General features: G+C 30.5%; 1 protein-coding gene across 2 annotated transcripts; it reads left to right on the forward strand.

Annotated features, from left to right (window-relative positions):
• Positions 1–331: 331 nt before the first annotated feature.
• On the forward strand, positions 332–12,435 carry LOC134712058 (neuronal acetylcholine receptor subunit alpha-7-like). 2 transcript variants are annotated; one of them, XM_063573199.1, is made up of 6 exons: positions 332–544; positions 5,541–5,704; positions 7,399–7,443; positions 8,198–8,322; positions 9,097–9,632; positions 11,265–12,435. In XM_063573199.1, exons 1-6 carry the CDS (start codon positions 505–507, stop codon positions 11,681–11,683), a joined length of 1,329 nt encoding a protein of 442 aa, XP_063429269.1. In that variant the 5' UTR covers positions 332–504; the 3' UTR covers positions 11,684–12,435. The 2 variants fall into 2 exon arrangements, with proteins under 2 accessions (XP_063429269.1, XP_063429268.1); XM_063573198.1 differs by lacking the exon at positions 5,541–5,704 and adding an exon at positions 5,754–5,917 and having other exon boundaries at positions 419–544.
• Positions 12,436–15,606: the final 3,171 nt, after the last annotated feature.

A 15,606-nucleotide genomic window follows, 5' to 3' on the forward strand; every position in this document is an offset into this window, starting at 1 on the left:
ACTCTTATTTTCCATTATAATTATTTTGACAGATCTTTGCTTCTGAAAATATGGAAATGTAACCGGTTGTATTTCGGATCGTCTAGCACACATACCTCAATACAAAATGTTTTAAATCTTCATATTAATGCTGCAACTTTAAAATAAGACCGACAGTTTTTTATATATCACTTGATATATAAGGTCAATGAAGTTTTCTCTCAACTTTATATTTGTTTTTATTTGATATTTTAATAATCTCTCCAAATTTAAACACTTGATACCACAACAATGATATATTGTCAAAGAAGAAACAAAATTTTCAATAATATTTCGACAACAATCGAGCTAACATATTTACACACGAACAATGAAAATGTTTTCACTTAAAGTAGATATAATAACGAATAGATCCTTTTGAAAGAGAATATAAGCCAAGGCGTTTGTATTTAAACCACGTGATACAACCGTACCATAAGCTCTGTCGTGAGTTATAGGATAGCATAACGGAGAAGAGATATTAATATGAAGCGGAAAAGGCTTATTTTGAGTTTAATATTATTTGGTAAGTTACAAAAGAACATTATAACATTAATAAAGGTCAATATTCTTAATTCAAAATTACAGAAGTTTCTAGACAAAAACAAAATCGGGTCCTAAAATTAAAATGAAGGCACTGCTTTATGTGTTTTTTTTTAATTATTTGAACCGTTTCTGAAACAAAATCACGGCTAAGCGCGTTTTTGTGAAAGAAAAAAACTCTGCTGTTTTTTTTTACTTTTTAAATTGAATATTGCAATTTCCGTTTTTGTTTTTTTATCATGTATATCCTTGTGTATTTTTAATGTGCATTATTTGTTCAAATGGTTCAACAGTTTTGTTAACTCAATTATGCTTAAAAAAGTCCTTATGCATTGAATGAGTATATATGCTCTACTCGAATCTCAGAATTGAAACTAACATTATTGGTTACAAGAAGCTGGAAGAATAATATATATTAAAAAAGATTATTAAAATAGAGAATAATATAAAAAAAATATATTAAAATGGGAAAAAAATATATTAAAATGGGAAAAAAGCAAGAAGCATTAGAAATTCAACTTTACATTGTATGCTGCTGAAATCATGATAATATTATTGTAGTAAGTTGATGAGAAAACATCGTCTATATGAGACTTATTGGGAAGGTTTGTTATATTTGAAATTCATATTATCTTTGATTTTTGCAGACGGGAAAAAACTAGATGATATCTATTCAACGTATTTCAAACTTTCTTAACTTTGTGCGATTAAGACAACTGTATTTATATATAGCGTTGTCTATTGTTGATGACTGTATGTTGACTTCTACATGTCCCTTGTGGTCTTTTTTTGTTGTTGGGTTGCTGCGTCACTGACATTCATATCTTTCGACCCATCCCAGAAACAAAGAAAAGTAAACCGTTTGTAGTTGGTCCAGCGTGGATCATGGAAATATTAAAATAAAGCAAATTTTGAACAATACAATGAAAATAAAAACAAATGCTAAATTTATCATCATAATCAATTGAAGAAGATCGTAGAAGAACAAACTAGATATTAGCTCCAGTTGGATAATCTATTTTTCTTATATCAAAAGGAAAATCAAAGTTCTTGGTAAAAAAAATGAAATCCCAGAAACATTAGTCATCATCTTTAGACTATAGTTCTTATTACAAGAAGGTTGGAGTAAAATAAAAACTTGCTGCTTCTTACAAAGAGGAGTGAATAATACTAATTTGTGTAAGAAAAATTCATTTTATTTTATCCAAATTTTCAAAATTAAACAAGAGAGACTTAAACTGCTCAAGGGTTTCAATTATGGCCTTAGACACCATTTAAAATTCAGGTTTTTTTTTTATAAACCAAGCCGATGAGTATACAAAACCCCTGAAATTTCAGGGACTTGACAAAATAATCAGTATACAAATCACTTCATCAAATACCAATATAAATAAGATGTGGTATGAGTGCCATTGAGACAACTCTCCATCAAGTCACAGTGCATACAAAGTTATATATTCATAAATAAGTACGGAATTCAACTCAGAGCCTTTGCTCGCACCGAACAACAAACTATTTTAAAAAAGAGTCACAAAATGATAAGTGTAAAATAAATCAAACAGAAAATCCAACGGTATTATCGTTATAAGCCTTCTTTCGAAATGTTTTCATTGCCTTCTAGCTTGATGAGATGAATATGTTGAATTATATATTCTAAAAGAAGTGTCTCACTTTGCCTATATTATAATATTGGAAACAAAGTAGAAATTTTGAAAATGAACTTTCAACAAAAGATCAAGTGGTCAATCAAAACAACACAATAATCTTGACAACATCGTGATAAAAATAGTTTTTGACTCCCTACAAATAATCCTCGTCATACTTTGAATATATAAAAGAAAAATCCTAACTCATTTATTTTTGAGATTATCGAAACACTTTAAAAGTTTTTTTAAATAGTTTACACTTTTGTGCTGTATTTCTTATTCTTATGATAACTGAAAGTACATGCTCTAATTTGAATTGAATCGTGATATTAAACGTCTATATTTAAATAATTTGACATCAGCTATTTACACTATCATGCTTCTATCACTTTTGTATTTGAACTTAAAGACAGTTGTAAAACTTGTTTTCTGTACAGTTTATGTGTTTTGTTTTATTTTAAGGACACGAAATGAGACAATAGTGGGTATATGAAGAAGTCAGCACTCTCCACTCCCCCACCCCTTCACCTTATATAATCTATATTTTCCAAATATGTCCTAACAAAATTTAAACCAGCAAAATTTGTAAGAACTAAACGATACACCGGATTTAGGATGAATTACAGATCGTGCTTTTTTTTCGGGAAACTTTACACTACTATTTCAGTTATTCAAATTTAGTTTGATATCTTGTTTTTTTCTGTTGTAAATTTTAAATAGTAAGTGTTTAATTATGGAATGTATCTCCCGCATGCATAGCTTCGATTTTCAGGTTTGGTTGAATCATTTGTGTTGTTTTTGTTTTATTGGCTCTTCAAAACATGTATTTGTGGTTTTTTTTACCGTAATAGTTAGGCCTCTGGCATTACTTAACAGACATTATTTCTCGAATAGTACTTGTTTTTCTTATCAAAGAGTGCTTTCTTCTTCAAAATTGAAATCGAGGTTACGAACATTTGTTGTTCCAATCCGCGAAAAATCAGTCATATTTTGTGATGAACCACACTGTTTTCATCAACAAATATAGCAAATATGATGTAATAAATAATTTGAAATTTTGAAATAACCCAGCTTTGTCGAGTTTGGTAGAATGATATTTATAACAAAAAGACGGTAATCTAAAGGGAAATTTTTGTGCATTTCTACTGACCGACTTCAAAATCATAAAACCTTAAATTCACACAAACCTTTCTTAAAGATAAAGAGGAAAATCATATTAGGATCACAAGTTTTATAGTTTCACGTTCAGATATATCCATATTGCTGATGTCCTGTTAATATTTATCTAAATTTCAATAGGTGCTTGTATCTTATTTGCCGGATATCCCAGTGAACTTGATATTAAGAATACTAATGAAACTAGAAGGTCTGCTTATATCGAGGTATTTTTGGAATTGACACAGTCTGACGAATTCAATATAGTATTAAAGATGAAAGTGACGATTTTAGGTTGTCAGCTTCCTCGAATCAACTTTTTAGTATACCATGTGTCAGTCATATGTTGCATATTTATTCTAACTGATATGTAAAGCACGTGCATTTTCACAATATGCAAATTTGTTTACCAGTGTTGTGTCCTAACACAATAACTCCACTAACAGGGTAGAAAGAGGAACAACTGAAATAGTCACTACACACTATACACTTTTAACGGTCAACACCACGAGTGGTTTGATTGTCACGATGAGTATTGAGACATTATTCGAGTTATAAGGTCTTATAATTGATTGATTGTTGACTGCTTAACGTCCAGTGGCAAATATTTCATGTTCTAGTATATAAAACCATTGTTTGATCTGTAAACCGATAGTGTCCTATTCCTCATTGCGAAATATGTTGGTACAGCATGATTTATTATTGAAAACTATAACAGTATAATTTTACATGTCATATAAGGTTCGGAATCATTTTTATGAAAACTTTTACAAATCCGTGTCATTTTTGTAGAGGAGCGTAGATTAATAGAGGAGGGATTGGGTTGCTGTCTAATTTGCGTGTACCCAACATCATTTTGTTAGTATGTCCCTTTCCATACAGTTTATTTTCATTTCGTTTTTTTTTTTTACCATATATATGAATAACTTATAAAAAAAAAATGAAACAAATCTATTGTTCGAAAAATAAACATTGTAGATTTAAACTTTTGTTCAATTGTAGTCAAAGGAAAATTGATAAGTATGTTAAGATGAATAGGAGTTTTCTTCGTGTCAAACTTGATTTGTGTCTTTCATTATTATAGAAAGGACATGTTGTGTTTAAATACTTCGGAAAACATATATTTAAATAACTTAACAACTAGTGTGACGCTTGTTCTGTTTAACCTCAATCCATTCTCTATTTATCTGGAATCTAACATATCATATAAGACCAAAACTAGTATTTACAGCCGATTGTATTGAGTGTGTAGGTAAAGGTAATATTTTTAATTTGCTTGCTTGCTAGCTGAATCGTGAAGTCATTATTAGTTTAAGTATACTACCCACCTTTCGAAGTAGCTTAGTTCTACAGACAGTTAGATTGGTTATTTGTAGGACTAGTCTACTGTCAAAGAAGGGTAGTTTACCTAGCTAAAAATAACATCACGGTTCAGCTAGCAAGCAAGCTAACCAAATATATTACCTTTACCTACATACTCAATGCAATCGACTGTAAAAACAAAAACCGGATAACATATTTCAATATGTCAGCATGATGATTTCTTATTACAGATCGTATACTAATAATGATAAACGACTGTAATTTCATATTGTTATATAGATCATAATATGTTTCATACGATGTTCTCTATAATGAAATGCTTTTATTATTTTCAAGATTAAGCCCATACATATATATTTTAGTATCCACTACAGAAACTTTCATTGTATTGGTCCATACCAAACCAAATTCTGAAAAAAGGTTGACGATTTAAATAAGCAACGCAAAGATTATCTTCAGCATTCTCAATATTACTTAGTATTTGTCAAATAGTCTACACATACTAATCGACTTATCCTACATGTATCATTGAAAAAAGATTAGTTATAATGGCAGTTCACTAAATGTAAACGGCTAATATCAAGTGAAAAGTTGGATTTATATCTCTTGTGGTAGACACCAATTCTCATTTTTTGAATCTAAATGTTCTACTGAAATTGCTCTCAAAGGAATCATCCATATGGTTGACGTATTAAAAGAACTATTCTAGATAATCAACTGGACCTGGAACAAATAAAATAAGAAATGTGACAAGTACTTTGTTTTCAGCCTCTCACTGGGACATTCAATTATTGACAGTACCAGCCTCTCCCAATTTATTCATTTTACTTCAGCTAATTTCTTTATACACTTCAGGTTTGTGGGTTGTGCTACCGGAAGTGTATGGAAAACCGGCGTATAGCGCAAATCTTGAAACTTTTCTTCGAAAAGAGTTGTTCAACACCTACGAAGTTCTCCAAAGACCACAGAATCAGATGTTCATATCAATGAGTCTTACTATTTTGACTGTTAATGATATGGTAATGATTACAAATTAGTATAACATATTGTTTAAATCTATTTTCATAGAGATATTATTTGTCAATGCTGCTGGACCATCCAAACCAGATTACAGTCCGGATCTGGAGACGGCGCTTCGAACTGAACTGTTTAACCAATACGAGGTCCTTCAAAGACCACAGCAGTCCGTTAATGTTACTGTGACCTTGACCATTTTGACCGTGAACGACTTGGTATATTGATCAACTTTGCGTAGTTGCTTCGCTAACTGCTTTCTATCGCTTTTATTTTTATTTATTTTTAATATTTATATATTTTTAGTTTAGTTTATACATATTTATTTATTTTCTTAAACATATTTATTTACTTTTTAAAACATATTTATTTCCTTTTTAAAACATATTTATTTCCTTTTTAAACGCATTTATTTACTTTTTTTTAAACATATTTACTTTTTTAAACATATCTATTTACTTTTTTAAACATATTTATTTTCTTTTTTAAACATATATATACTTTTTATATTCAGACCATATTTGCATTTCTGTATAATATACGTATACTAGATGCTGTGTAGATAGCTTTGATCAGTTTTACTTGTACATTGACAAGAACATAGACCTTTGTCTTTCTATGTATAATTATTTATATTGCTTCGTAATATATACATTGTAGTTCATGTTTGTATTGTTTTTCTTAACATTATATGTAGGCACATTGGTCATTGTCACTCATATATGTACTAACTTCGCAGTATCCATCAGTTTTTTTCTTAATTCTATATTATCATAAAAGATGAAATTATTTGTATTTTACATGAAAATAAGAAGATGTGGTATGACTGCCAATGAGACAAATCTCCATTAGAGACCAACATTTACAACTATTATAATAGGTCATCGTACGACCCTCAACAATGAACAAAACACATACCGCAAATTAGGCTATAAAAAGCCCGATACGACAAATATAAACATTTCAAATGACTAAAATAACTACATGATTTATGTACAAAACAAAAAACGAAAAATAAATATAATACGCATTTTATAGCTGACTATGCGGTATGGGTTTTATTCATGCCGCACGATGACCTATATTGTTAATTTCTGTGTCAGGTGGTCTCTAGTGGAGAGTTGTCTCATTGGCAATCTTACCATGTCCTCTTTTTTATATTTAGGCTATTGCAATACTCATTTATTGAAGAAAAAAAGCAACATCGGGGCATGTGTAATAGTAGTTTCAGTTTAGAATTAGAGGGGTTGTCTATGTTTATATATCTATATCAATTACCCAATATCGTGTTTCCTTTAAGGATGAGAGCTAAACAAATATTTTTAGTAGAATAGATTGATTGAATTTTATCTGTTTAAAATGTGTGGCAATATTATATGAACGAACTTCTTTAATGTCTAACAACATTAATATGTAATATCAAAACCGTCAATGAAGTAGTAGTATACTGTGTATGTTATGTTTTTTTTAATATTATATATATTCTTTAATATTATATATTTTTTTAATATTAGTAGTTGCGAATGAAATAAAATATAGCAGTTTAATTAATTTCATTTTGTTCTGCCTTCGTTATGATTTCAAGAAACGTAAAACTTCTCTATATTTCATGAACGATACAAAGTACAAATTGAAAGATTTATATGTATATTATAAGAGTGTCCATTCTCACTAGAGATAATATTATTGTATTCTTCAGAGCATCAAAGACCAAGCACTCTCAATATCAGGCTACTTAAATGTGGTAGGTTTAGTATTGGATATAGATGTAAGAAAATCGAAAGCATCCTTTATACACATCATGAATCCATGGTTAAAATATATCACTGAGGATTTATTTGAGAAACAGTTCGAAAATACGATTGAAATGCATGGATCACTCAAGGAATTTCTGACGATTAAAAAAAACAAACATTTCCTGACTATTGAAAAATACAATTAGAAATCAACACTCCATATTGTCATTCTTTACGTAACTAGGTGGTATGTTGGTGAAACAAATCAGTGAACTTGAAGTTTAGTAACTGCTAGATAGAAGTATAACTTTTTATCTGATTATAAAGAAATAAATAAATTCGGTCCAAATCACCTCAGAAGCGCATATTTTTTTCTGTCTAAGGGCAATAACCACTATAATTTTGTCCATTTAATCATTTTCTTTAAAATGAAATATACGCGTTGTGAACAGAACCCTACCTTAATCAGACTGTTTGTACTGTCATTACTAACACCCTTATTAAATTCAAGTTTTTGCCCTCTAACGGACAATGACAGTAAATCCAATTTCCGACACAAAACCCCAGATATTTTAAGTGTCATTGCATTGTACAGTCCTCGATAAAACTGTATGAAAGCAATTGCAAAAGACTGGACAGAAAATTGACATTTGAACATTAACGTACTATTCTAAGTATGTATTAATGCAAATCAAAGTGTATTTGTGTGATAATACTTGTAACATGATAATACTTGTAACATGTACAATTGAATTATTACAGGCTTGGGCAGATGATCGACTTGATTGGTCAAACAGTTCCGCGACTGTGCAAGACTATAGTAATGTCAAATTTTTGTTCAGTACTGAAGAATATGTCTGGAGACCAGCCCTTATTATAGAAAACTCGTAAGTGTATCCTATATAGAGCTATGTTTATCACATCACGTCATAACATATGATTAAGTATCTTGATGAAGTACATGTATCTATTTAATTGAAAACCCAACTCGGTGAGCAGTTAAAATTCGTGTTGTATTCTGATAAATAAGAGAGGGGGCAGTCAAATAAAAACCAGACAATATTAACAAATGAAATTTCCCTTCGTTGACGATATACAACAGAATAGGAATTTCAATACTATGTCAACGAATTTGCATTTAATGTTAACAGAAATTTAATGTTAACAGAAAAGAGCAACTACTCCAAACAAACATGTGACTCAATAAAACTGACAACTCAATCATGTGATGTGTAAATTTCCAAATTGATGTGTTACTTGGTCATTCGTTAAATATTTTTGACATTCAAATACTGCTTTAGTTATTTTATAATAATTGAAATACGTTTATCACTAACACGATGAAACATCTACATAAAAAGGTTGTATACATATGGAGGCGAGAATTCACACGTGGACAGGGAAAAAATAAATGTAACATTAGAGCCATTTCCAGTCAATTTTGATTCTCAGAAGAGCTCGTTTACTGAAATTTCGTCTTAAAGTATAATTCAAAGATTTTCCCGAGATGAAGAAATCAGTGGTACTTATATATGCATGGAAACAGAAACTGTGATAAAAAAATTAGTATATACAATATCCGATCATTTCTGTATTAACTTCCTGTTGAGCTCAATGCTAATTTATAATACGAGAAATTAATATTACATTTTATATTTTAGAGTGAACGATATAAGTATCATAAGCGATAAAACCATTCCAATGCGTATAACCAGTAGAGGGATTATATATTGGAATCCATCTGGTATTTACGTAGTTAGTTGTGAATCAGATACTACATATTATCCCCTCGACTCACAGGAGTGTTCTATTAAGGTTTCTTCGTGGGCTTACACGTCAACTGAAGTACACTTGACATTGGGTGATCCACCGATCGATTTGAGTTTTTATTCAGCTAACGGTGAATGGGATCTAATTGGATCTAGTGGTACCAAATCTGGTGATAAAACAAGAGGTTCAGACTCGTTTTCATCTTTAACGTTTACAGTCAAATTGCAGCGACGACCTATGTTCCATATTCTCAACACCTTATTTCCGGTCGCATTAATGGCGCTCTTGATAGCAATGGTTTTCAAGCTAGATGTAGAGTCTGGTGAAAAGATTGGATTTGCCTTGACTGTCCTGTTGGCCTATGCTGTGTATTTGACAATGATATCTGATAATATTCCTAGTACATCAGTAACTGTTTGTTATCTGTGTAAGTATAACGTTCCCAGTACATCAGTAACTATGTGTTATTTGTGTTAGTATAACGTTCCAAGTACATCAGTAACTGTGTGTTACCCGTATTAGTATAATGTTCCTAGAACACCAGTAACTGTTTGTTATCTGTGAAAGAATAAATATCTCAGTACATCAGTAACTGTTTGTTATCTGTGAAAGAATAAATATCTCAGTACATCAGTAACTGTTCATTTCCCGGGTCAGTACAAAGTTCCCAAAACTAACATTCATAACTGTTTCTTATCTGTGTAAGTTTAATGTTACCAGTACATCAGTAGCTATGTGTTATCTGTGTAAGTATAATGTATCAAGTACATAAATAACTTTTTGTTATCTGTGTAAGTATACTGTTCCCAGTACATCCGTAACTGTTTGTTATTTGTGTAAGTATAATGTTCCTAGTACATCAGTAGCTTTTTGTTATCTGTGTAAGTATAATGTTCCCAGTACATCAGTAGCTATGTGTTATCTGTGTAAGTATAATGTATCCAGTACATAAATAATTTTTTGTTATCTGTGTAAGTATACTGTTCCCAGTACATCCGTAACTGTTTGTTATTTGTGTAAGTATACTGTTCCCAGTACATCCGTAACTGTTTGTTATTTGTGTAAGTATAATGTTCCCAGTACATCAGTAACTATGTGTTAGCTGTGTAAGTATAATATTCCAAGTACATCAGTAACTTTGTGTTATCTGTGTAAGTATAACGTTCCCAGTACATCAGTAACTGTTTGTTATCTGTGTAAGTATAATGTTCATAGAAGATCTTGTAAACATGTTTAACCCCGCCGCTTTTTTGTGCCTATCCCAAATCAGGAGCCTCTGGCCTTTGCTAGTTTTGTATTATTTTAATTTTAGTTTCTTGTGTACAATTTGGAAATTAGTATGGCGTTCATTATCACTGAACTAGTATAAATTATATTTGTTTAGGGGCCAGCTGAAGGACGCCTCCGGGTGCGGGAATTTCTCGCTACATTGAAGACCTGTTGATGACCTTCTGTTGTTGTTTTTTCTTTAGTCGGGTTGTTGTCTCTTTGACATATTCCCCACTTCCATTCTCAATTTTATAAAAAAAAATGTTTTAAAATACCTGAAGGAGTTTCAGAGTTGACTAGGTTAAGCAGTCTGGATTTTGAATAAGTAGAAACATTTCGTGTTGTAACTGCTTTATCGTGTAATATACCCATGCCATTAGATTAAGGTTTGATTTTGAACTGTTCCGTATTTAGTGTTTTTTTTCAGAACATTTTTATTTCTTTTTGGAATAAAAAGGGGACGATTGAATACCACTAAAATTGACTCCATCTCATATATAGATATAGGGAGATGTGGTGTGAGTGCCAATGAGACAACTCTCCATCCAAATAACAATTTTAAAAAAGTTAACCATTATAGGTCAATGTACGGCCTTCAACACGGAGCCTTGGCTCACACCGAACAACAAGATATAAAATGCCCAAAAATTACTAGTGTCAAACCATTCAAACGGGGAAACCAACGGATGTTACATGTATGTATGCCAGTCCTGTCCGACGCCAGGAACTTTTTAAGAGGTTTTCTGCTGTTCTTTTATTTGAATTAAAATTATGACAATTTTTTTTTCAGCGTTGTACCTGGCATTTATTTTTTCCTTAGGAGGCATATCAGTGGTCCTTACAATCTTTGTTCTCAGTTTACATCACAAACCGGAAGAAGATGAAATACCACGATGGGTGAAATCTCTTACCAACACAGTTCTTCTTAAAATGGCACTAATGAAAAGCTGTGGAAAATGTTGCAGAAATTCCAAAGTAACGAAAGTGGCATCCATGTCCGACAAAACAGAGATCAAGAAACTAAAGCTATCTGAGAAATGTGAATTCCCCATTGTAGAAGCCACGGAAGATAAAAATGGCGACGGGATTACTTGGCACAAATTATCAGTTATTATGGACAGAGTTTTCTTTAATATTTACCTTTTACTGATAATCATGAGTACCAGTATGTTACTTATGGTGATCTTTATTCATTATTCCAATGCATAATCAAAGCATTGCTTACCGGTAAAGGGAAATAAACTTGTATAATCTTCATTTTTTATTGAACATAATCATGTTGTTATAATATTGTATTCTCATTGAAATCAAATTGTATATCTATGTAAATATTGGCGGTTGTTTTCTTTCTTACTATGCCTGTTTGCTTTTTCCTTCATCACGAAAATGTGGACACCGAAAAATCATTTTTCTAAAATTAGTATTGAGAACAATCAGATTAGAGCTAGAGTACTAATATTGCTTCACACCAATAAAAAGAATCACTTCCTGACTTATTTTCTACCAAAACGAAATATGCTTATTATAGAAATTGTGTTACACTCTATTTTTTTTAATGGAACATAGAATAATTTAATTTGATATGATTGATATTTATATACTAGTAAATGACATTGGATCGTTTTAACCATTAAACATTGACGACGGACGCAATAAGCTTCATACATTGAAAAAACTATTTCTCTATGATAATTTTATTATCGTATTAACCACAATATTGTAATATTTGTATATTAGGTTTTTTTTAATAAATGTTATGTAATTTCCTTTTCTTCATTGGTTTGTTCCGTATTTTTTTGCATATTCGATTTTAAAACAACAATCGATCTCGCAGGAAATTTGAAAAGATAACTTATAAAAGCAATATGGAACCCAATATAAAAAAAACACGGTAAAGAAAACATTTCCAGTTTTCCTAGATTTCTCATGACAAATAAGTCAGACTTTGTTATTTATTATAAACGGAGAACTATGTATATCATTTGTCAATGTGAAATGTTTATACTGTATTATTGATGGTGAGACGTTAATAAAATATTATTACATATATTATTGTCAATCTAATTAAAAATCGATCTTGATCGTTTGTATTGCTTGTATCTCATTTGTTATTAAACCAGACGTTGATTTTTTTTCAATTGAAAAGAATTCAAATGAATGTGGGGTGGTAATTTTTCAGCTAGCATATTAATTTGGGTTGTTTTCTGTTCTTTGGTAAGCCTTCTTTTTTTATATGTTTAACCTTTCATCCTGAAAATTATAATACACAAATAGAAACTTTAGAAAGGTAGGTAAAGTTATCAGCATGATATAATGACTTTTACATGGCCATTGTTGAAGATGCAGGTGAACGACACGGGCTCCTTGGAGCCTCTAAATTAAATTCAACTCACGTATGCATTTTTGTAAGCAAAACAAAATATTTTGGAAAAGCATTATGTTAACTACAAAGAAGGCGCAAAATCCACAATTACTACTTGCAGAAATAATCATTTTGATTTTGAAAACATTACATTACAAAAGGAAGGTTGGTTGTAATTAATGTTCTTGTCTATGATACGATTGCTAGACCTTCAAAGGTGCACATGATGCTGGTTCATCTAATTTTTACTCAATATGGATATGTTTTCTTCTAGTTTATGGCATTATAGTACTATCAAAATGAAGATGATTTACATGAAAGGTGGTGATTAAAACAAAAGTTGAGTATATCTTACTGCTGCACGAAACGTGGTTATATGTGTACTTATTTTGACAGCAATGTACTTCATAATAATTTGCAATATGCCAGTTCATGTGAAATAATGTTTCAGCTATAAACATGTAAATCATGTAAACACTTCTAGAATATAAACTTGTCGCGAAAAATACAACAGACACATTACAGTCCATGGAAACTGCGAATCGAGAAAAATGTGTTCATGCGATATTTTTTGCATGATAAATCATCAGTAGTTTACCGCTAATCATAACTCAATTAAGCTTATACAAATCTGGCTACACACTAAAACCGAGGAAAACTCATTAACTATAATCTATCATTGGAAAACTATACAGAACACCCGAAACACTGAACTGCAACAAAAAAAAAAACCGCACTGTTCATGACTTGGTACACGACATTTTAGGAAAAAAAATGTTGGTTGAACCTGGTGTTTTGAATATGTAGACACTCTGTGAAAAATTAGAAAGATCATATTATAGGGAACATGTATATTAAGTTCAACTTCATCAAAAACTACCTTGACCAAAACTTTAACCTGAAGCGGGACAGACGAACAGACGAACGCACAGACAAGAAAACATACTGCCCCTCTACTATCGTAGGTTGGGCATAACAAGTGTTTATATTCAAGCCTTGTACGTTTAATGTGTTTACATAGAAATGTCTTTAGAATATATATCATTATTCAAAATACAAGCATTCAGGCATGTCTAATAGATGATTGCTGAAAATAATTCAGAGATGGAAAGGAAAAACGATTCCTGTTAACAACTACACATTTTTGTGTTTAACCCTTACGAATGCAAATATTTACCTTTTAATCTCCATTAACAATTAGATAAGATTGCAGTAACAATACATCAAATATATTTTCACCTGATATAAGAGCTCGAAAAAAATTTACTAGCATTGGTATTTTTGTCTCACCTGTACGAAGTGCTGATGTATTTACCTTTCTAAGCTAAATACTTTTTTAAACAACTTTTAATCCAAAAATTTATATATTCCAGATTAAATAGCATATTTTTATTAACTAATTTATTTTGTTTAATTTGGTTTTAATTGTGCAGTAAATATTATTATGGAAACGCTCTTAAACTACAAGATTTGTCGCCAGTATTTTAAGATGAATATTGATGAAACAGTTCAAAGTTATAAGACTTAGTCTAATATGTTAACAACTTTGTAATATATATTTTACAGTGTCTCATAAGTCAATTTGTTTAGCTGGGTGTTGATTATTTAAAATATTACATAGGTTTGATTGTATATTGTTCAACGGTCAATCAATACATGACACTTTGATAAAATAATTTATTATTATTTAAATATCATTAAGTCGGTATTATAATACAAATTGACATGTGGAAAATGTACCAATCAAAATATATATTTTGTTTTTAAGTTTGTCGCTTTCGCCAATTACATCACTATGTGTCAAATTATCTATATTCATTGTTGCGCAATGTTTTAACAAAAAGACGGATATTAAACTTAAATAATTTATGTAAATGAAAAGATTATAGTTAAATACATGTAACTGATTTAATTTAGATCGATAAAGAATCGAAATGATATTAATACAAAACATAAAATATATGTTTTATACTCGTAATAACTACACATATATATATAATTTTGTTGGTATTATTGTTTTGTAATATCACGGTATTTCATGCTAAGATATATTGATAATTTATGTTATATATGTTATTTGTAGTTCGTGGTTCGGCTGTACCCACGAAATCCATGAAAACTGATTTCCAACGAATAATAATGAATCCACAGTTACTCTTTTTAGAGGGACTCTTTTATAAATTTATGTGTTAGTATTATATTGTGTCGTTGCAGTTGTATAAAAAGATATAAGATCAACAATAATAACTTTTGAACGGACAAGTCTCGGGTCATGATATCTGTCTTGCATACTTGTCGATGTTTGTACTTTATTTGGCCATATCGTGCCGTATTATCATAATTTTTCATAGGAAAAAAAAATAGTATTGGAGAAGGTTTTTCATAATTAAGGCATATCGCTATCCTTTTAGAAAAACGTCGCACTCATAAAAGACGAGACATGTTTAACTTGTTTTAAGTGTTTATGGTGTAGAATGCAATGAAATAGATTCAATAGCTATATCACAGTCGTTAGTACATCATTCTCAAAGTGTCCATTTGGAAACCTTAAAATCATAGATCTGCAAATATATGCATATTCACTCGTATAAATACAACATGTTTGGGATAGCATGTTCAAAATACATGGCAAGTTGTAAAGACATTTGTCCTGTTAAAATTGTCTACGTTTAAAAAATAGATAAACAAGTTTTTTTACGATGATTTTTCTTTTTTCGCTAGCATATCAACATTCGTCTGAGATTTCACCACACTGCATTTCGTTGACAAA

The sequence above is a fragment of the Mytilus trossulus genome, chromosome 3 (genome assembly GCF_036588685.1).
Source record: "Mytilus trossulus isolate FHL-02 chromosome 3, PNRI_Mtr1.1.1.hap1, whole genome shotgun sequence".
Classification (NCBI taxonomy): domain Eukaryota; kingdom Metazoa; phylum Mollusca; class Bivalvia; order Mytilida; family Mytilidae; genus Mytilus; species Mytilus trossulus.

Coding starts and splice junctions, on each gene's coding strand:
- LOC134712058 (XM_063573199.1), top strand. CDS start 505: ATGAAGCGGAAAAGGCTTATTTTGAGTTTAATATTATTTG. Junction 5,705..7,398: donor TTTTGACTGTTAATGATATG/GTAATGATTACA, acceptor TGTATTCTTCAG/AGCATCAAAGACCAAGCACT. Junction 7,444..8,197: donor TATCAGGCTACTTAAATGTG/GTAGGTTTAGTA, acceptor GAATTATTACAG/GCTTGGGCAGATGATCGACT.